Below are 22540 nucleotides of genomic sequence, written 5' to 3' on the forward strand. Positions count from 1 at the left end.
AAACATGTGTATGTGTCCTTAAACGTCGCTGCTGACTATTGTGTCTGGGTATTACAAGAAATTGTATCGCATTATGTGTGGTATTCTGCCACCTCCTTTTTTACTCAACATTGTGTCACCGAAAGTACTTACATTATTACATGTAGCCATCCTGCTATCTCAGTTCATTTATCCATTTTCTAGTCTATGGACATCTCGATCCATACTTTCCACTTGACAGCCTTTACAAGCAGTGATGCTAGGGAATAGGCTAATGCCCGTCACAGGTGCTATACATTTTGCAGAGTTTCGAGGAGTGAGATTGCTGGCTCATAGGCTAGGTAGGAATTGTTTCCAGCTGATGACTCCACCCACAGTTTGAGCTCTGATTGGGCCCATATACCCGCCCAAACAAGGGATAATCAGATTTCTTAACCTTTCCATTTTGGTGAGTGTTAAATTACATTTGGGCGGGGTCTTCTTTTGTGCTTCTCCGATCACTAGTAAGACAGGTCTTTCGAAGAAACTCCTTGTCAGCCATTGTAATCTGCTTTTCCGTTACAGGTCCTGACTTTTTTTCAATCGCATAAGGATGCATCTCTTGCCGTTTGGTGGAAGCGCTTCATCTATCCCAGATATCAATCATCATGATTGATGATTGGTGGAAGCACTTCATCTATCCCACATATCAATCATCATGACCGTGTTTGCGTTTAACGGTAATCAAAAATAAATAATGCCAATTTTACCATTTTTTTAGGTGTACAGTTCAGTGAGTAGCATTGAGTGCATCCTCATTGTTGTACAACCATCACCGCCATCCACCTTCGGAAATGTCTCATCTTTCCAAACTGAAACTCGGTACGCACTAAACACTTACTCCCTGCTCCTTCCTCCTCCCAAACCCTGGCACTCGCCCTTTCACTCTTGGTCTCTATGAATTTGACTACTTCTGGGTACCTCATATCTACACCATTTGTGCTCTTGTGACTAGCAAAATGAATCTTGTAGCGTGTGTCAGAACTTCGTTCCCGTTTAAGGGCAAATAATAATCCATTAGAATGAAATATCGCCATTCGTGACAACATGGATGGGCCTAGAGGGGATTATGCTAAGTGTTAAAAGTCAGACAGAGAAAGACACATACCATATGATTTCACTTGTATATGGAATCTAAAGATTGGACAAAGTAAATGAACAAACAAAACAGAAACAGAGTCATAGACACAGAGAACAAACTGATGGTTGCCAGATGAGAAGGGGGTTGGGGCACCAGGTGAGAAAGGTGAAAGGATTAAGAAGTACAGATTGGTGATTACAAAATAGTCACAGGGATGCAACGTACAACACAGGGAATGCAGTCAATATTATACTACCTATGTATGGTCCCAGGTGGCTATTAGAATTATCAGGCAGATCGCCTGGCACATTATATATGTCTATTCACTATGCTGTACACCTGAAACTAATATAAAATAAGGTTGAATGTCAACTGTAGTTGAAAAAGAATCCGTTGTAGGTATATACCAGCATTTTTTCTGTTCCTTTGGTGATGGACCCTTAGACTGCTTCCACCCTTTATCTGTTGTGAATAATGCTGTGTGAATATGGATGCACAAATGTCCATTTGACTGTCCTTTCACTTATTTCGGGTATATACCCAAAAGTGGAGTTACTGGGTCATAGGTTAAGTGTCCTTTTTTTTTTTTTTTTTGAGTAACTGCATGCTGTTTTCCATAACGACTGCACCACTTAACACTCCCACCAGTGATGCACAAAGGTCCCAATTTCTCCACATCCATGCCAACACTCGTTAATCTGTGTTTTCTTAAATAGCAGGCACCTGAATGAGTGTGAAGTGATATCTCATTGTGGTTTTGATGTGCATTCCCTTAATGTTTAGTCATGTTGAGCATCTTTTCATGTGCTTATCGGCCATTTGTTCACTTTCTTTGGAAAAATGTCAATTCAAGTTCTTTGCCAGTTTTCTGATCAGGTATTTTTGTTGTTATTGTTGTTGTTGTTGTCCTGGTGGTGGTGGTGGCGGCGGTGATTGAGTTGTAGGAGCTCTTTATATGTCCAGGATTTTCATCTTTCATCACATATATTATTTGAAATTATTTTCTTCCATTCCATGAGTTGTCTGTTCTCTTTGTTGATCATGTCCTTTGAGGCACCATAGTTTTACATGTTGATGTAGTCCCAGTCAACTATTTTTTTTTCTTTCTTGACTCCTGGGACTTTTAAAAATAAAATTACCTTAGCCCTCAGGCCATAAAAGTTTTCCCCTTAACACTGAAAAGGTTTTACATGGTTTTAAGGTGCTGTTTTGCATTTTTAAGGTTTTGCTCATGTAGAATGGATTTTTGTGCTTGCTGTCAGATAGAGATCCCATTGCCTTTTTCTTCCTGTGGAAAGCTAATTGTACCGTCCTCGCTTATTCAGTGGTGTACACTTTCCCCACCGTCAGCTCTGCCAAGTTCCTGTATGTCCCCGATTCTCCTCTAGTCGGTTCCACCAGTCAGCTTACTTATCCTGTGCCCAAACGACAGCTTGTAATAGAATGAAGATTCCAAGTCAGATAGAAGTTTGAATCCTCGGCTGTTAGCCTAGTCTATGATGCCTAAGGTCCTTCAGTGAGTCCTCAGAGCCTCCACAAGTGTCTACACTACCTACGAGGCCCTTGAGCATCTTACTTTGTTCCACTCCCCTTTTATCCTCTCCATCCTGAGCTTCCTGCAGTTTCCTCAAGCACAGCATTGCTGTTTTGTGCCTCTGGGCCTTTGGACAAGCTCAGCTGACTTCTGACTTCTCTGTGGAGTCTTGCTTTGCACCCCTTCCTTTGCTTCCCACTGTGACTTGTGCAGCCTCTCTCCTCTCACTGCCCTGTAATCCAATCGTTCAGTGTGCTAATGAGACTGTAGTATTTTGCCGCACTTTGACCATGCTGGAAACCCAAATAATTCCACCAGGCAGTTTCAGAATTTATCATTCAAATTGATCACTGCTTATCCATAAATAAAAAAAAACACACTTCCATAAGCATTATTGCCCTTTCAAAGTCTGAAAACCCATGATTCATACACTTATCTTAATAATCCTCTGGGGGAGGGATTCACATAACACCACTATGTAGTTTAAGAGACCAGGGATCAAAGAGTACAACTCGTAACCCATGTTCACAGAGCTTCACTGTAGAGCTAGGCTCAGACCTGTGGTATTTTGATCCACTGCTCTCCACAGGCCCCCACCTGTCACTTTTCTGTCTTACTTTGCTGCTCTGGAAATAAGCTGTGTCTGCAGCCATGAATCATGGTCTTTAGCAGAGCTTGCATCTTCCAGTAATGTAGTAAATGGTTTCCAGAGTGTGACTGTAGACATGGAAGTCCTTTATAAAGTTGCCATTTTCTATGGAAATTTCAAAACAAATTAATCAAAGGAGGTACTGTCTTTGACGTTTCGGGGTGCACCTTAAAAGTTGTGAAACGATAGACCCGTGGAAGAGTTCATGCGGACCAGGCCAGATGGAATAAAAAGAAAGGCCGCCCTGGACAGAGCATGGGTCAGTAGTTCAACAACCCGAACGTTGTGTGCACCGAATTTTCAGGAGCATTCTGATTCTTTAAGACTGCCAGGAGGGCGGGGTAGAAAGCTCCCTCCCACGAGGGACTTGGATAATTTATAAAGGTAATGTAAGGTAGGAGCTGTGGCAGGTCCTGATTCTACAGAACCAGTCTATCCTCCATTCTTTTCTCCTTACTACCAGAACCTTGCCGCTGTTTGGAGCAAGAAATGGGAACGTGACTTGGTTCAGCGCCCCGGGCTGGCCATGACACATGTCCCAGGTGACGCTGGTGGCATTTCTAGGAGGCCTTCATGAATTGGACAGATGCAGCTGGCTTCTTCCTTTGCTCTTTCCCTTTTGTCCTGCCAGGAATACAGATGCAGTGCTTATGACCTTGGAGACAGAAGCCACGTTGGAGGATGGAGGGGCGAGAAGGGAGAAGAACATGGTTCCTTGAGCTGCAGTACCAGCCCTGAATTGTCTATCCTTATTGCATGGCAACTGGAATAAATGAACCCCTATTTGCCTAAGCCACTATTTGAAATGCAGTCAAATGCAGTTCGTGATGATAGAGCAGTACACAACTAAAATTTATTTTTACCCAACTTGCCCTAGTTATGGTAGACAGTTACCATTGTAACATTTAAACCCAAACATGTAGAATGACTCAAAAGTAGTTCATTTATTTCTCCTGTGACTTTACTGGGCAAGCAAAAAGGTCCTCCTGGTGGGCTTTATCCATGCACTTCTATAAGGGACCCAGGCTGTTGGGTACTCTGCCGCCTTTACCAGGTGGCTCCTGCCCATTGCCCCATAGGTGGCCTCCTTTTCAGTTTGCTTAAAGGGGACAAGCACACGGCCGTGCACCAGGTACGAGGTTCTTGTGAGCTAGGCCTGGCAGGGGCACACTTCATTTCTGCTGTCATGCCATTGCCAAGATCTCAGTCACGTGGTCACACCCAACAGCTAGGGAAGCTGGAAATGGACACTGAGATGGGGGCCCAGGAGGAAGAGGAGAAGGAGGATTTTAGGTGGACAGCTAGGAGGCCCTACAATCTGTGCCTTTCCAAAAATAACATAAAACCTTGACTACACTGGGCTGTGTTAGAAGGAAACTCACAAAAATACTCTAGGCTGGAGAATAAAAAAGCATGAACTTCAAATGCAGCATGGAATTGAACGAGGCTTCACCCCTTATGAACTCTGAGATATTGAGCTAACTTCTTAGCTTCTCTAAATCTCAGTGACTTTCTCTAACTCTCAAAGGCATGATAATAATAGTATTTGTCTCATAGAATTTGGATGAGATTAACTGAAATAATGTGTAAGAGCTCTTATAGGCATTCAGTAATATAAAACAAGTGCTCAAATATTAATAATAGCACAATTGTATTATTGCCTATAACATAGTCATATAGTATAATTATGATTGTGTCATATAATTCTGTGTTGCCATTATTATGACCACTTTTTCAGCCACTGGTATACAATTTCCTGAATATCAAACATGGAATGAGAACTAGCGCCTACGCTGTATTTCAAAGCATAAAGAATGGCTCTTTCAGTCTTTAGGACTCAATATAACATTTTATTAATAAATGTGGATTTTGGACAGAGAGTATAACATTTATTTCAAAAGAAGAATTATTTAGATTATATCAAACATCACAGGGCATTCTCATTCATTAAGGCAACATTTCTCCAGGAAAAGTCAAAAAAGATGACAGATTCTTGAAGAGATGAAAAACACTGTGTGAAGTCTGTTTGAGCGCTCCCTCTTTTTTTCCTTTCCACACCCCCCCCCCATCTTCCTGAGGCTTTAAGAAGTGGCTGTTCTCCTGCTATCCTCTTTTATTCTGACAACTTCTCATTGCCATTGCTAGCTCTTTCTCCTCAAATGTGCCCTCGCCTCATGGCATTTTTCAGGACTCCGTTTTACTCGGTTCTTTCCTCAATTTATATGCCCTCCTCCTAAGCATTCCCATATAGGCCTATGGTGTCAATTACCATTTACATCAGTTTCTCAAAGTGTGGTGCATGGGACCACCTACATCAGACTCACGGGAAGGTGGGGTGTTAAAATCCAGGTTCTTTGGCCCTATCCCAGGCCTACCCAATCGACTCTGTAGGTGGGCACTGGGAATCTGCATTTTAAATCAATCCTCCAGGTTGCTCCCAGCCCCACTGAAGTTGTTCCACTGTATGCCTCCGGGAGGGCCTGGCTGACCTTAACAGTGGCAGCTCAACATCTCCATCTGGTGGTTTCCTCACATCATTGCTTTAGCTTTGCCAATGCAGTGCATCCATGCTGGTTCTCAAGGCTATGAAACATCTTGAAAACAAGAGACATGTGGGAACAAAGGACACTGATAGAGTATCTGCTCCGTGAATAATCAACCCTGAGTTATAGAACCTTTGACTTTTCTAACTACGCTAAACGTGTCTGTATCGAACTTTTAAGGGGAAATCAAATTGATGCCTTTTAATTCTCATCCAACTACATGAAAACACAGGTATTGGATGACACCTATCTATAGAGGCTTACAAGAGGACTTAGTGAATTTTCAACTTATCCTTCCAAAGTTAGCTAATAGAGAGCACTCCACTTTCCAAAAGTAATTTAATATGGAGAACTCTTAGTTAACTTGCCTTCTACTGTCAAGTCTTTGTTCTGCTTATAAAAGTACTGAATATCCCCTGTGGAGTAATTTTTATGAAATATAAAATTTATGAAGGAAATGAAGTTCATGCTTCATCCCACTACACAGACTTACCATACAATTTTAAAGTAGGGGGATCTTAGTTACTTTCACCCTTCCTTCCTCTCTCTCTCTTTCCCCTACGTTGTTTTTATCAAATAGTTTTGTTGTTGTTGTTGTTGTTGTTTTGTACCTGCCTGAATCTGTGGCCAGCTCTGGGACATTTTTTTCTGTTCTGAATCACAAGTTTTACGTCTTCCATCTAAGATTTGGAAACAAAGTTTCAATATTTTATTGAGTCTGATCACACTTTCATGTTGCCTCCATCGTCGAGTAATCTTAACCCTAAACCAATGGTTTATGTTTGGCTTTTCATTCTCTTCCTTATGACGCTCTGCACTTCAGTGGCTCTTGGAAGCACACCAGTGAATTGGGTGAAGGATGATTGATGATGACCATTGGATGGGGGTAAGAACAGTCTCTTCAACAAGTGCCTCCGGGACAACTGTATCCAAACACAAATGAATGAAGGTGAACACTTAAAGTATGCCATACACAAAGAGTCACTCATTCAAAACGGACCCAAAACCTAAATAGCAGAGCTAACAGTATAAAAACTCTTGGAAGAAAGCATACGAGTTACCCTTCATGACCTTGGATTTGGCCATGATTTCTTAAATGTTAGACCCAAAGCAGAAGCAACACAGAAGAAAATAGATAATGAACATGATTTCACATTAAAAGACCCTATCAAGAGAGAAAAAACGGTATCCTACAGAATGGGACGAAACATTAGCAAATCGTACATCTAGTGAGAGTCTAGTATCCAGGAGATACAAGAGCCCTTACAACACCGAACAAATGACAGTAAGACCAGCAGTACAAACCGGTAAATGACCTGAATGGACATTTCCCAAAGAAGATACACAAATGGCCAAGAGCCACATGATGCTATGCTCAACATCACTAGTCATGGGGAAATGCAAATCAAAACTATAATAATAGCTGCGACACCCAAAATAATGTCTGCAACTTAGAATAAAGGAAGATAACGAGCCTTGTGGGGAAAGCGGAGTAAACAAAAGCTTTATACATTGCTGGGGGTACTTTTAAATGGTACAGTGGCTGTTGAAAATGGTTTGGTGTTTCCTCCAGAGCTTAAACATATAATAAGCACATGATTCAGTTAATTCCACGCTTATGGATACACACCTCCACCTCCCCCCCCCCCCAAATAAAAACAAGTATTAAAAAACACACAAAAGTAGCAAGATTCAAAACAGCCAAAGGTGGAAGCAACCCAAGTGCCCATGGACTGACAAATGGATAAACACAATGCGATCTGCCCACGCAATGGGATATTATACAGCCACAAGAAGTATTGAAAGTGTGGTTTTGATTAAAAAGTGGGCAAAGGCCCTGAATAGACACTTTTCCAAAGAGGACACCAAGACAGCCAGTAGACATGAAAAGATGCTCGATGTCACACATCATCATCAGAGAATTGCAAATTCAAACCACAATGGGATACCGCCTCACACTTGTCAGAACGGCTATCATCGATAAATCCACAAATAGCAAGTGTTGGGAAGAATGTGGAGAAATGGGGACCCTCGTGCATTGTAGGTGGGAATGCAGACTGGTGGAGCCACTGTGAAAAACAGTATGGAGTTTTCTTTAAAAATTAGAAACAAAACTGCCTTATGACCCAGCAATTCCACTTCTGGCAATATATCCAAAGGAACCAGAAACAGTAATTCAGAAGAATATATGCAACCACTATGTTTGTTGCAGCGTTACAATAGCCAAGATTTGGAAGCAGCCCAAGTGTCCACCAGTAGAGGAGTGGCTAGAAGCCTGTGGTGTGTTTACACAGTGGAGTACTACTCAGCCATGAGAAAGAAGGAAATGTTACCTTTTGCAACAGCCTGGATGGGCCATGAGAGTATTATGCCAAGTGAAATAAGCCAGTCAGAGAAAGACAAATACCACACGACCTCACTTACATGTGGAATCTAACGAACAAAATAAACTAACAAACAAAACAGAAGCAGACTCATAGATACAGAAAACAGACCGACAGCTGTCAGAAGGGAGGTGGGCTGGGTGAAAAAAGTGCAAGGGTTAAGCAAAATACACACACACACACACACACACACACACACAAAAGCAAAACAAAACAAAACAAAAAACCCTTGTAGACACAGAAAACGGTATGGTGATTATCAGAGGGAAAGAGGAGTTGAGGGAAGTTGAAGAGTGTTAAGGGAAGATAAATGGTGAGAGAAGGAGACTTGACTTTGGGTGGTGAACACAGAGTACAATATACAGATGATATATTATGGAACTGCACATCTGAAATCTATATAATTTTATTAACCAATGCCACTCCTACCAATTCAATAATTTTTTTTTTAATTGTGAAAAGCGTGGCTTTGTTCTACTGTGTGAAAAGTCTATTTAATGTCTACGCGAGTAAGAAAGGTCTGGATGTTCCTACCTGCTTCTTCATCCCACCTCTTATCACCTGTCATTTTGTTGGAAGGGAACCAAGCAGTCCAGATTCATTGATACAGAGTAGGGAAAGTGAGATCTCACTGGTTTCCCAACATGTTCTCAGAGAGCACCCCCCAGAGTTCCCGGGATGACCACTGGGCTGCTGAGGCCCAGTATTCTTTGATGATGTTTAAGCAAGCCTTTGAGAGCAGAGACACTTTTAATCAATTTGACAAAATTATAAGCTAGGGAACAGAGATGTTAGGTCACAGTATGAAAGTCACGCAGCCGAGGAGAAGCAGAGCTGAGACTGAAACCCACATCCGTCTTTCAGAAAATCTCTCTGATTTAAAAACATTGACTGTGAATGCACCCCACTATTTGCCCTCCCCCCAAACTGGACAGGCTAGATGGTAGGTCTTGACATCTCTGTCCCTTTCCCCCACACTAACAACCTGGTGAAAGCCTACAGTTACAGGAAAGTGCAGCCTGGCCTTCTCTTACAGGTTGCACGTGGAGTAGGATGGCTTTGTCTTGCTCGAGAGACTCGGGTCCAGGGCTGTGCTGCGTCTGTCTGGAGCCATCATCCCACGAGGGCTGATCTGTGACATCGGTTGCCAACTCGGCATCCAGTGGACCCCATGTTGGTGGCTTGAAATTGACCATGGTGGGAGAGTTTGCATTATGGAAATAAGAAAACCCTAGAAATCCGACCTGTACTCTCCCCTCCCAAGGGCCTGTTTCCAAGCACATCACTGCCCAGTACTGACCACAGAAGGTTCCCTGGAGCTCATTCCCGGGAGGAAGAGCTGCGTCACAGGGCAGCTCTGCCCCCTACTGCAAATGACTCTGAGAAAGGAAGTGTGTGCCCTCTGCCCTGACGATAAGAGCCTGTCTCTGAACATAGTGTCCATTGACAGTGTGGTTACAGCAGTACACACTGAGCACGGATTCCACACGGGAGAGGTTCGTCTCAACCTCCGATCATCCTAGGTCAAGGGCTCTTTGGTGAGTTGTCTCTCTTCTCAGGAGCCATGTTGTCCTGGCAACCCTACCGATACACATTTGTCCGAGGTTAGACCCAGGGTCCTTTCGTCCTGCCACAAGACCCTGGGTCCCTGATTTGCCTTCCTCTGACATCCAGGTACTTCATGCCTTCAGGACTTCTCCTCTCTGCGTTATTTTATGTTTTATTTTATTGTGTTTTCAAATCCTCACCTGAGGGTATGTTTTTGTATTGATTTTAGAGAGAGAGGAAGGGAGAGAGGGGAACATTGATGTGAGAGAGAAATATGGATCTGCCTCCTCCCAAACACCAGGGATCGGACCCCCAACCCAGGTATGTGTCCTGACTGGGAATCAAACGCACAAACTTTTGGTGCACAGGACAACATTCCAACCAACGGAGCCACACTGGCCAGGGTCCTTCAGGTCATTTAAAATTGACCGAGTTTTCTTGGATCTCACCTGCACAAATGTACCCTGCCTCACCTGTCCTGGAAGGTTGAAAGGAGGTCCTTAACAAGACCTGGAACCTAATTGTGTGTCTGTGTGCACACACGCACGTGGGGTGTGTGTGATTGTGTGTGTGTGTGTGTGTGTGTGTGTGTGTCTCAAGGGAGGACAGAAGCTGTTACCATTTCACTTCCTTTTCTCCAACACCCGTTTGTAAAAACTTCCCTGCCCCCCAATGCTTATTCCATGAGAACATCAGGTATGGTCTCTATATTCATTTATTAATTTATTTATTTATTCGTTCGTTCGTTCATTCATTGGATTGGTTGGGGTGTAACTGACTGAGAGCAAGATCAATGCTCTGCATCTGAGGATGCATTAGTAGTTCCTGGTTTCCATAGAAAGAGATCATCAGGGAGACCGTTATTGATGACATTCCGTTTCCATGACAACTGGGGTAAGCCATTCTTTTCCGTTGGCAGAAACAGTTAACAAGGATATTTACAGACTGGAGAGATGCAGTAACTGTAGAAACCTCAAGACTAGTCGGTGTCTGCAGTCAATGTGAGTCGTGTGTGTGTGAGTGTGTGTGCTGCCAGTGTGTGGCCTTTAGTTGGACATTAAGAGCTCTAATCCCTCCTGTTTTGTAAGAGAGAATGGCAGCTGCTCTTGTTGTGGGCTAAGGTGATTGAATAACCTGTCACACCCCATCCCCATTTCAGTGTCCTAGGTGACATCTGTTGCACAAGAGCATTGTCACCTGAGTTCTTGAAAGCAGAGATCCCCGAGTATCTCTCATTTTATACCTCTGCTTACTTGCAATGGTTGTCGCATGAACCGTTAAAGATGTAAGCTTATTCATTTACACCTGCTTAGAGTAGGAGGCTACTATGTGTATGATATGGGACAGAAGATTTGAAGTCTGCAAATGACACGGATAGGTAGGATTGGGAGATCTAAAGTAACTTTGAGTAACCCGGGGGATGATGTTTGTGCTCACCCTGAGTGGCTGACACACACAAACTAAGAAACATGTTCTCTACAAGTCCAATGTCCTGGTATCACACCATTAATTACAGTTAGGTAAATAGAGTTCAAATCAGTAAATGCCTCCTTCTTTACTATCTAAGCATAAGTGTAAGCTCCTTCTTGAAGGCTCTGTGTTTTTTGGTTATGTGTTTGAAAGTGAATGTTGCTGATGTCACAGTCTGTATCTGTTTATTCATGTTTCTAAAGAAAAACACAGCATTTATAGTATGTACCATTGCATTCTTTATCAGGGACACGCCTTCGGAAGAAGCAGGTTCTAGGTGAAGGTTACCCAGGCCTTTCGGCTCAGTCCCATACACTGCTGTATGGTCCTGTAACCGAGCCCTGCCAATTCCATTTCCCCTCGACCTTCTGACTTCCTGTGAGGCTTGGCCAGTGGGGGCTCCGGAGGGCCACAGGAGGTCTGGGTGTGACACAAGTGGCTGTATCTTCCTCTCCATTCCTGCTCCTCTCAGGGCCACCCCAATACTGGCCCTTCATATGACAGGGACAGGGGCGTGTGATTCCAGTAGGGACCAGTACCAGCAGGCTGGTGAGTGGCCTCCTAAGACATTGGGGTCCCAGGTCAAGGGCGAGGGTGGCCCCTCTCAGATCCTGGTGCTGTGGCTGGAGCACATCACTTTTCCCCAGCATCACTGGGAGGGGTCTCCGGTTTCCTGCATCCTTCCCCCAACCTCCTTGAGAAACCACGTAGAGCTGCGCAGCCCCCTTTCCTTCCAAGTCTGAGCCCAAGCTCTGAGGTGTGCTCCTCCAAGGTCATGAGTTCTCAGAACCACCATCTCTTCCCTTGGTTTCACCGGAGCTACAGGTGCCCACTCTGCCTACCATGGCATCCTTCTTAGTGTCTCATCACTCCCTCCTTGTTTTTCTTGGACTCCAAATCATTCTATCAAGCTCTGCCTAATTAAAATAATAAGTAGACCCTGCCTAATAATCAGGTTGACTTTTCTCTCTTTGCTTTTAAGGTCTTGCATCTTGCTTTGGTTCCTAGAAGTGTTGCTATGAAGAGTCTATATGTGTTTGTATGTGTGCTTGCGTAACTGTGTGTGTGCACGCATGTGTGTGTGAATCAGTCAAATTTGTGGTTGGGTACATGAAATATACCACATGAAATGATCCTTTATCTTGGAAAATTGCTGGTAATTGTTCCTTCGCACATCCTAAAACCCCCTCTCCCCCGCTCCCCCCGCTTGAACTGCTATAATTGAATATCTCTTATGTGGTGAGGTGCATACATTTTTAGTTTTAATAATTAATTTGTATACTTACAATTTCTGTTTATTTCTTTTATGTTTTAAGTATATTTTATTGATTACGCTATTACAGTTGTCCCAATCTTTTCTCCCCTTTACCCCCCTGCACCCCACACCCCCCACCCTCCAGCATTGCCACCCCCACCCCCCCACCCCGCCTTAGTTCATGCCCACAGGTTGCACATATACATTCTTTGGCTTCTCCTTTCCTATACTATTCTTAACCTGCCCCTGTCTATTTTATGCCTACCAATTATGCTTCTTATTCCCTGTACCTTATCCCCCATTCCCTCATCCCTCTCCATGTGATCTCCATTTCTGTGATTCTGTTCCTGTTCTAGTTGTTCGCTTACATTTTGTTTTTTAGGTTCAGTTGTTGATAGTTATGAGTGTGTGGTCATTTTATTGTTCATGGCTTTTTATCTTCTTCTATTTCTTAGATAAGTCCCTTTAACTTTCCTGTAATAAGGGCTTGTTGATGATGAACTCCTTGAAGTTGACCTTGTCTGGGAAGCCCTTTATCTGCACTTCCATTCTAAAGGATAGCTTTGCTGGATAGAGTCATCTTGGATGTAGGTCCTTGCCTCTCCTGCCTTTTAATACTTCTTTCCAGCCCTTTCTTGCCTGCAAGGTTCCTTTTGAGAAATCAGCTGATAGTCTTATGGGAACTCCTTTGTAGGTAACTGTCTCCTTTTCCCTTGTGGCTTTGAAGATTCTCTCCTTATCTTTAATCTTGGGTAACATAATGATGATGTGCTTTGGTGTGCTGCTCCTTGGGTACAATTTATTTGGGACTCTCTGGGCTTCCTGGACTTCCTGGGAGTCTATTTCCTTCACCAGACTGGGGAAGGTTTCCTTCGTTATTTGTTCAAATAAGTTGTCCATTTCTTGCTCTTTCCCTTCTCCTTCTGGTACCTCTGTGATTCAGATATTGGAGTGCTTAAAGTTGCCCCATAGGTTCCTAAGCCTCTCCTCATTTTTTTTTTTGAATTCTTGTTTCTTCATTCTGTTTATTTCTCCCTTTTGCCCCAAATCATTGATTTCGGCCCCGTTTTCCTACCCTTCACTTTTGGTTCCCTGTATATTTTGCTGTATTTCACTTTGCATGGCCTTCATTTCTTCCTTCATTTTGCGACCGAGCTCAATCAATTCTGTGAGCATCCTGATTACCAGTGCTTCGAACTCTTCATCAGATAGGTTGTCTATCTCCTCCTCACTTAGCTCTTTTTCTGGAGTTTTGATCTTTTCCTTCATTTGGGCCATATTTCTTTGTCTCAACGCACCAGTCTGGATGAATGGCTATCAGAGTTCCATGCAGATTGCTATTCTGGCAGCTCTGGTTGTTCATTGTTTTTAAATTGGTTGTTATCCTTTTGGTGGTGCGAGGAAGCAAGGCATTTCTACCTACGCCTCCATCTTGGCCAGAACCCCTGAGGTACATACATTTTAATAATGACTATTTCCTGCCCCGGCCAGGTAGTTCAGTTGATTAGGGCATTGTCCCAATATGCCAAGGTTGGGGGTCTGATCCCCAGTCAGGGCACGTACAAGAAGCAACCAATGAATGCATAAGTATGATGGACAACAAATCTATCTCTCTGTCTGTCTGCCTGTTGTGCTCTCTCTCTCTCTCTCTCTCTCTCTCTCTCTCTCTCTTTCTCCCTCTCTCTCTCTCTCTCTCTCTCTCTCTCTCTCTTTCTCCCTCTCTCTCTCTTTCACCATGTCTCTCAAAATCGATAAAAATATTTCAACAAATAATGCATGCTTCCTGTGATCATAATATACACCTCAAACTATTTCAAGCATTTCATATATATTCTGATTGCATTGTGTACAATCATATGTTGCCATTTTGCTACACTTGCTTTCTTTTTTGTTCATTTATGTCCAATATTTCATTTCCTATCCCCCTGGAATCTCTATAAAGTACTATTTTTGTACATATGTACATGTAAATGTGTCCTCCCTGTAATACTTTACAACATGATTTGAAAAATAATGTCTACCTTCACCACCCACTTCCATCCTGTTGCTCTTCTCTTTTTGATGGAACCACCTCATGACATTTCTATTAACCAGTCTAGACTTTTTCTTTTTGCATTTGCCCATCCTTCATATCCTAAGATAAAGTGGACAGCAACACTCTCCACAGGAATGTGTGCTTTATGTAAAGCACATAACTTATACTTAATTGGTCTGTACTCAGAGTTTTGTCTGATTTCTTTCAATGTCAGTACATGAAGGTCTGCGTCAGCCTTCATGCCGAATACATAATATAGCCTCGTTGGCTTAGACAAGTCTTAGAAAGACTTGGTAGTCTTTTTCCATGGCTAGCAAGCACCTGGCATGTGACCAACGTTGCTGTGATGAGCTACAATGCAATGACTTATCCTGTGACCAAGGGCACCTTTTTGTCCTTGTGCACAACACAGGGAAATCACTAGGTTCTGAAATATACACCTCGTTCGACCTCCTGATGCTGGTGATTATGGAGGTCTCAGCTGCAATGAAGAGGAGGCTGTCCCTGACTTCTTAACCCTAACGCCGTGTGTGAATTCAGTCGTGTTATAGAAGATATTGAAGGTCTCCCTGCAGCAGGTAATAGGGACTGCAGGGTTACCAGAGCATCTTTGAAATTAAGTTGGTCTACTGGATGGGAGGGACCAGCAGAGTTTGCCAAACAAATGGGAGAGAATTCACTCTCATCTTACAATAAGGTGCTGACGAGAAACTTTGATCTTTGTGTCGTTCTTTGCTCAAGGGGTCACACTTCTCCTTCTCTGAGCAGATGGCTCTAGGAGATGAGTTCCTGCTTGTTCATTAAGGAGAAATTGGGAGGCAGAGCTTGGTAATGGGTTGGTGTATGTATCTTAGAGCCAGAGCTGATTATTTGCAGGTGAGAAAGGAATCTAATTCTTTTTTATTCCTTTGAGAAAACTGAGGGCAGCTTGTGTGTTTTTTTTTCAGTTTGTAATATTTGTCATTTAAATTGTATGTATACCAGCAACCCAGATCTCCATGTAGGCACGCCATATATGCATTTATGAAACTAGTGAACAGCATAAGAAAAAAATGTTCCAAGATATCAAACCTCACACAATCATTCCAGAAAGAGAAGATAAGCCCAGTGAAATCTTTATTATTATTATTTTATTTATTATTATTATTATTATTTCTTATAGTCAACTGTGTATCTTTATCTCAGAATAAAATTTTAGTTAAAAGAATATATAAGACAATGGTTAAAGAATTCAAACAATGCAGCTTAGACAGTCCATGGAAATTTAATTTCTCTTCTGACTCTTAACCCTTTTTTCTGCTTGTCCACATTTAAATTTCTTAGGAAAATATCTGCACTATGACTGCATGTGAAGTTTAAAAAAGAACTGTGTGTGAAAGTTAATGCTGAAATCATCTGGCAATGGGGAGGTGCAAAAAGAGGCAAGAATGTAATTTCTTCATAACGAAAAGTTTACAAAGTGTGCCTCTATCATAACAGAGGGAACTGCCAACTCATGCTTCTATGGAAATACATGTTTGGGGAACAGTTAAAATCACAAAACCTACAGTTTCAAAGAAGCTCCACGAAACAGCTAGTAATTGTAGGGAGGGGGAGTTGGGGTGAAGATGAAAGAACTTCTGCCTCTGGGGGTGGGTGCTGGGGGCTCTCTCAAGAGAAGTACCCTCATTTGGAGATGACACCTTCAGAGCATTGTTCTCTTTCCTTTTTTCTTCAGAAGTGATTACAGCCCTCACTGGGAAAAGGTGTGAGAGAATAGAGCTTCCAAATAATTCTTCCAAAAATCATGGCTGTTGATTGGGGAAATGAAAGCTCTATGCCATCACCTTCTTTGTTTGCTCAAGCAAAGAGCAGATGGAACAGAACAAAAGTTGTACCAGGACCTGAAAAACCAAAGCTAGTCCATTTGAGGATTTTATTTCCCAATGGCCTGAAATTGACTATGAAGTTAGAGGTTATGGAGTTACTATTTACCATGCCCCCTGCTGTATCCTTCTGTGTTTTCTCTCTCTTCAGGCATGTTTCATTTGATTGTAAACTAAAACATTGGAAGCGTTTTCATACCCAAGCCCTCTGAGAATTTGGGGTTACTTTAAATGTCAGTTTGGTGGTGTTCGATGTTCTGGTTTTAACGCATTGTACACATTGTGCCTGGTGTGCCCAAGAGGATCAATATTTACATACTATTCTATATGTTGTCCATCTGTCTATCTTTCTGTCTGTCTATCTTTCTGTCTGTCTGTCTAGCTAGCTAGCTAGCTATCACATATCTATCCACCTATCCATACACATCTTTAGAGAGAGAATAGAGAGTTGTACTCCTATTAGTACAAAATAGGAAAAGAAAATCACCTGCAACATTATGCAGCAACCCTTACTGGAAGGCATTTGGACCATGGACCAAAGCATACGATGATAGGTGAACAATTTACTGTTTTCCTTCCACAACCTTCCCTTGTGATTGTCTCACTTAAGGGAGTATTATTTTAGTAATTGGAGAAAGAACTGAAGTTGATATTTTGGTTGTCTCTTGAAAGTGGTCCACTACAGTGTTTGATACTTGAGAGGATGTGCACAAATGTGAATGTGAGAGAATATTCAAAGCGTTTGTACAAATTTAGAGAAAACCGTTTTCCATGTTATAGAATATTTGTATAACCAGAATGAAAAGCCTAGAGTCCGTGCTGAATATACGTGTGGTAAGCATCCCTAGGTGTTAGATTAGATTGCTGATGCTTAGTAGTTTTCCTACTTTCGAATTTGAAACATCATTTTAGATTTTCCATGTGTGTTCTTAAAATAAGGAACTCAGCAGAGCTGAGGATAACATCTATACTAGAAGCAGAAACGTGCATGCGTGTGTGGAGGCAGAGAACGTGGACTGTACGCATCAATATCAGGCATCTGTGTGTCTAATGTCATTCCATGTGCTTGTGTGTGTGCGCGCACACGTGCCTTGGGGTGTCAGTTGTTCTCTGGTTGGAGTTGAGGAGATTCAAGCACTCCTGTTTTGTGTGATGGGCCGGCAGGTCTTGCTGCAGAGAGGCTGCAGTGACTGAGTTGCCTGTTTTTCCTTCCCCCTTTGGTTCTGTGCTCTGAGCAAGTACATTGAGTTCTCTAAGACAGAGAACCTGATGCCTGCATGATCATTCACCCTAGTCCAAGAGAAAGGTGGCACAGGTCATGTCCATATTATGCACATTTAGACATGGTATTGCTCATATTATGAGTATGTGTGAACAAAGTTGTACCTGCGGGCCCTTCCTGCAGGAATAATATTTTCTGTTCTGAAGAACATCATTTGAGACTGATAATGGATGAGCTAAAAGCTCTAAGTGAGTTACAGTGCATATCTGTACAATGTATACAGAAAAGTAGAACCCATGAACAGGGCATTTCTGGGCAGGAAGAGGAGGATTGCGAGAATGATGGCATCTGCATTCCACACAGCCAAATGTCTGAAATTTACTTTACGTTTTTTTAAATTTTGGAAGACCCACACTGTCAAGAGATTCACAAGAATGGTGTAAAAATGGGCATTCACATGAAACGGTGACTAACAATGCTCCCGAGTGAAGAAATGCAATCCTAGGTCATATGTGCAGGTCTGTGCATATGGATGCATAGGAAATGTGTGGGAAGCCCATTCCCCATCATATTGAGAGCCAGCGTCTATAATGTGTCATCTCCTGATATATCACTCTACACATCTTATATTCTCGATGAGCCCATTTAATGTTTCCTTAGATGGACAAAGCAACACACACGAACATCACAGACCCCATGTTTGTGTCACACACACATGCATGCACACACACACGCTGCCACTCTGAAAGAATCTGTGTGTCCAAGAAAGAAGAGGACTATCATGAAAGTGGCAGTTCTGACTGCTTTCGAATACGAGGGACCAGCATCACTCTAAGCAGCTTAAGGTGCAAATATTTTCAAATGCAAAAGGAGGAAGAAAAGAAGCATGACATCTACATTATAAATGAGATTTAACTAACATTTCTGTTTAAGAATGGCATGCATTCCAGAGTTGGGGAAAAGGAAAATGATGACTCAACCCCCATTTAATTGGCTTAATTTCCTGTCTCTTTTGGATTTTCTAGATTAACATAGAGGCCCATAGGTCCTGGGTATCGACATTTGGTGTCATTCTATCCCTGGAAGAACAGTGTACTTCAGAAACCCAGAGAAGGGTCAAGGGTGTGCCCGACAAGCAGTTGGAGTTTACGGATCAACTGACCCTGCTCACAGAACCCCCCCTTACCACAGTCCACCTGGCATTCGGTGAGACTTTCCCATTTCACTACCCATTTCACCTGCCATCATTTATTTCATGTTGACATCTGGGGTGTGTTTGATTTTGCTCCTCACTCTACAGCCACTACTTCACACTGATTTGGTACTTGGAGGTGGAGCAGGGTGGAGGGGGAGCCATTTAGACCAGCATGCAGAAATGAAGAGGTACGTGTCCCAGCCCATGGCCTGTGCCTGCAGCAGTCCTTATGAAGGGGAATACCTCTAACAACCACATGAGCTTCGTGGACCTCTGGATTTTAAGCTCACACTCTTGAACATGATACTGTGCTGACACCCACTGTCTGTAGGCCAGAGGTCCTCTCTGGCTTCCTTGGGTGTAAAGGGTGGTGCTAGCACACCAGAAAAGAAACACTGAACCTAGGATGAGCCCCAAGGAGCACAAAAGGCTCAGGATGTTCAATAACACAAATGAGATCCCGGACATGGCACGCACCTCTCACACAGGTGCTCCTTATTATGCAGTAGTAGCAAACAGGACACAAAGTTGGGTTCAGAGGGCTGTAAAGCTCTTCTGTTACCTTCAATATTTTTTCCTAAATAGCTGCCTTGTATCCTGCCCTGCCCCCCCACTCCAGTCTGTTACACAAAAGGAACTCTTTCTGATACTCTTCTTCTTTTCCTTTTCCATATTCTAGTATTCTCCAGTTTAGTCTGTCAAAACACAAGCTCCAGCATTTCTGGGAGATTCAGGTGGAGAAGAACAGGCCACACAAGCCATAAATCCTCTCCAACCCTAGGCACAAAGACGTGGTGAAGAACATTGCCTTAGGGGGAACCTGCTGTAGCTGTGGGTGTGGCAGGCAGACCCCTCCACCTCTGTCCAGTCATTACCTCTCAACACCCAAGTCCAGTCATAATGGACTCCGAGTATGTCTTATGCAATTGGAAAGGCCACTTTTGGCCAGCAAGGGTTTTGTCCAGATCTGGAACCTCACCAAAAAATAAGAGGAAAAAGGCATGTTCTCTACAAGTTGAAATACTCTCAATAGGCAAAAAAGTTAAAGTGAACAGCAGAGAAGTAAAGGCCCTAAATGAGTCTCAAATTGAGTCCATTTCCTCCTCGATCATGGCCCGATCAAAGGCCAGCCTCCCAGCAGGACAGCGAGTGGCCTACAGAAGCGCTCTTACACTGGCACTGGAGATCCTGAAAGAGAGAGCAAACTTGGGCCCATCAAGAGCATCAGATGACCCAGAGATGACTACGATGTCTCAAAAGGGACCACAAAAGCGATCTCATAAAAGGTACCGGAAGCCCCATGGGAACTCACCGGGATGTCTTAGCAAAAGGAAAGCCCCCAAATCACTGTCAGGCCATTCAGAGGGTGAGGACACCCCTGATAGTGACAGACCACAGGCACACACAGCTGCTGCTCCTGTTCCGAGGCAAACGCAAACAAAGTCCTCAGAGAGCTCCAGCCTGTGCTCAAACTTCCCATTGTTTTCAGAAGATGACCATGAGAAAGAGGGCAAGGAAAAGACGGACACCTCAAAAGTTACATCCTGGCATTCTACATTCAAGGATAACGATGCAGGTGCAAAAAATGGAGGTGTCCTCCCATCTCTGTCACCCGGTTCCATCGTCACTGCGCCCAAGGCTCTGAAAAGAAAGGCACCACACAGCACCTGCCCAAAGGCCCTGGCTGTCTCCTCTGAGTCCTCTGCCTTCTCTGGGAATGTTGAGGACTCTGGAGAGGGTGCCTGGAAGCCAGGCTCCACAGGTGCGACAGCATCCTCCAGTGCCCCTAACCTGAGGCTGCGGCGTTCACGCCGTTTGGCGAGCAAACCAAGGAAGCGGTGGGCACCAGAGTTTAAGAAAAGACAGCCAAAACCTCAACCTTTAGTTGACTCAAAGGCTGTTAACCCCACCACCGCTATGAAGAAGGATGTCGCCAAGGATATGGGACAAGCGATAAGCATGGCTTTCCCACAGGAGCCACGTCCCATTGAAAGAGGAATGGTGGTCTGGTTTAAATTTCAAAATCACCCATTTTGGCCAGCAGTGGTGAAGAGTGTCAGCCACACAGAGCAGACCGCAAGGGTGCTTTTGATTGATGCAAACATGCTCCCTGAACGGAGCGGCATTCGCGTGCCTCTTCGGAGATTAAAGCATCTGGATTGCGAACAGAAAGAGAAACTAATGAAGAGAGCCAGGAAAGTGTACGAGCAGAGTGTGAACTGGTGCTTCTCCCTGATTTCCCACTACAGAGAAGGGCTGGGTCGTGGGTCTTTTGTGGGTTCTTTCTTGGACTACTATGCTGCCGATATCAGCTACCCAATTAGGAAAGCCATCCAAGAAGGGGATCTGGAGATTGATTTCCCAAAGGTGAATTATGCTGACCTGGAAGATTCTGAGGAGGAGAGCTCTGTGGGTGGGAAGAGGCCCTGCAAGAAAATTCTCCCTGACCGGAAGAAGGCTGCTCGGGACCGAGACAACCAGAAGCTCGTGGACTTCATTGTGAAAAGAAAGGGGGCCGACTCCCATCTTCTGGACATCGTCAAAGGTAGGAAGCAGTCCAGGTGGCTGGTGTCATTTCTGAATTCAAGCAGGTATGTGATCTGTGTTGAGACATACCTGGAGGATGACGATCAGTTGGATGCCGTGGTAAGGCACCTACAGGAGATCTACAAGCAAATAGACAAGAATGCGCTGACTCTGACAAGAGATGACAAAGTGAGTTTTGTTCTGGAAGTCCTTCTGCCAGAAGCCATCATTTGTTCGATTGCTGCACTTGATGGGTTAGATTACAAGAAGGCAGAAGAAAAGTACCTGCAAGGGCCACCTGTGCATTACCGGGAAAAAGAACTGTTTGATAAAAATATCTTAAAGAAAATAAGAAAGAGACCGGCCATCAGGAGCAAGGCTAAATAACTTTCCCCCTGCACCCACTCCTTAGGGGAGAGACCTCTCATTTGGATCATTAGTAAGAAACGCTGCCTACACATGCTGAGTTTGTTTTGGATCCATCTGTGGCATTTGTGGGTGGCATGGCCATCATCATTTCTTGTTCACAAACTCTTCACAAACTACTTTCTTCAAATATTGCCAACAGTTGCACTTCCCTCTGCTTGCTCAGATGTGTGACTGTCCGGGCATTTTTATAAAACTGCTTTTGACTGTATATAGTTCATATTTTAATGTAAGGTGCACACTCTGGCATTCCATGAAAGAGCCCTGGTAACAGGCATTAAGTACCAATCACTTTTAAAATCTGAGATGTATTTTACAGAGACATCACATGGGTTGCTCATTCTATTTGTTTTACGTGCATATAAACGATTGAAGTCCCTCCTAAGATAATTCCTGAGTAGGCCCTGCTATGCTTATGCTTATTCCTTTGGAGGGGGAATCCCTGAGAGGTGAAACCAATGACAGAGGCCTTTTGTATATATCCTCACTACCGTCTGGTGGTTCTTGGAAAAGCCATCTGAAGCCCAGGCCAAATGAGTGGATCATCTGCATGTAGCCCACCTGTGGGTGAATGAGATCTCTGCGTGCAGTAAACACTTGGTCAGCCTGTGCAACGTTGTTAACTGTTTGTTTCCATGAGGTTCCATTTATAGGGGCAGCACCTCTTCAATGACCAAACAGTTTCCTAAAACAGACAGGCTGGTCGGCTGTTTCCCCACTAGCAGCAACTGAATCCTCTACACCCAGCTGTCTCTCCCCACGTGGAAGACAACTGGAGTCATCGTATAC

The 22540-nt window shown here is 43.5% G+C and overlaps 1 protein-coding gene across 1 annotated transcript; it reads left to right on the forward strand.

The window, feature by feature from the left end:
* Positions 1-676: 676 nt before the first annotated feature.
* On the forward strand, positions 677-21877 carry LOC114504555 (PWWP domain-containing DNA repair factor 3B-like). Its single transcript, XM_036016346.1, has 3 exons — positions 677-698; positions 4362-4414; positions 19613-21877. Exons 1-3 carry the CDS (start codon positions 677-679, stop codon positions 21710-21712), a joined length of 2175 nt encoding a protein of 724 aa, XP_035872239.1. The 3' UTR covers positions 21713-21877.
* Positions 21878-22540: the final 663 nt, after the last annotated feature.

Source organism: Phyllostomus discolor, chromosome X, assembly GCF_004126475.2.
Source record: "Phyllostomus discolor isolate MPI-MPIP mPhyDis1 chromosome X, mPhyDis1.pri.v3, whole genome shotgun sequence".
Classification (NCBI taxonomy): domain Eukaryota; kingdom Metazoa; phylum Chordata; class Mammalia; order Chiroptera; family Phyllostomidae; genus Phyllostomus; species Phyllostomus discolor.

Coding starts and splice junctions, on each gene's coding strand:
- LOC114504555 (XM_036016346.1), top strand. CDS start 677: ATGACCGTGTTTGCGTTTAACG. Junction 699..4,361: donor GACCGTGTTTGCGTTTAACG/GTAATCAAAAAT, acceptor ATTGCCCCATAG/GTGGCCTCCTTTTCAGTTTG. Junction 4,415..19,612: donor AGCACACGGCCGTGCACCAG/GTACGAGGTTCT, acceptor ACATTGCCTTAG/GGGGAACCTGCTGTAGCTGT.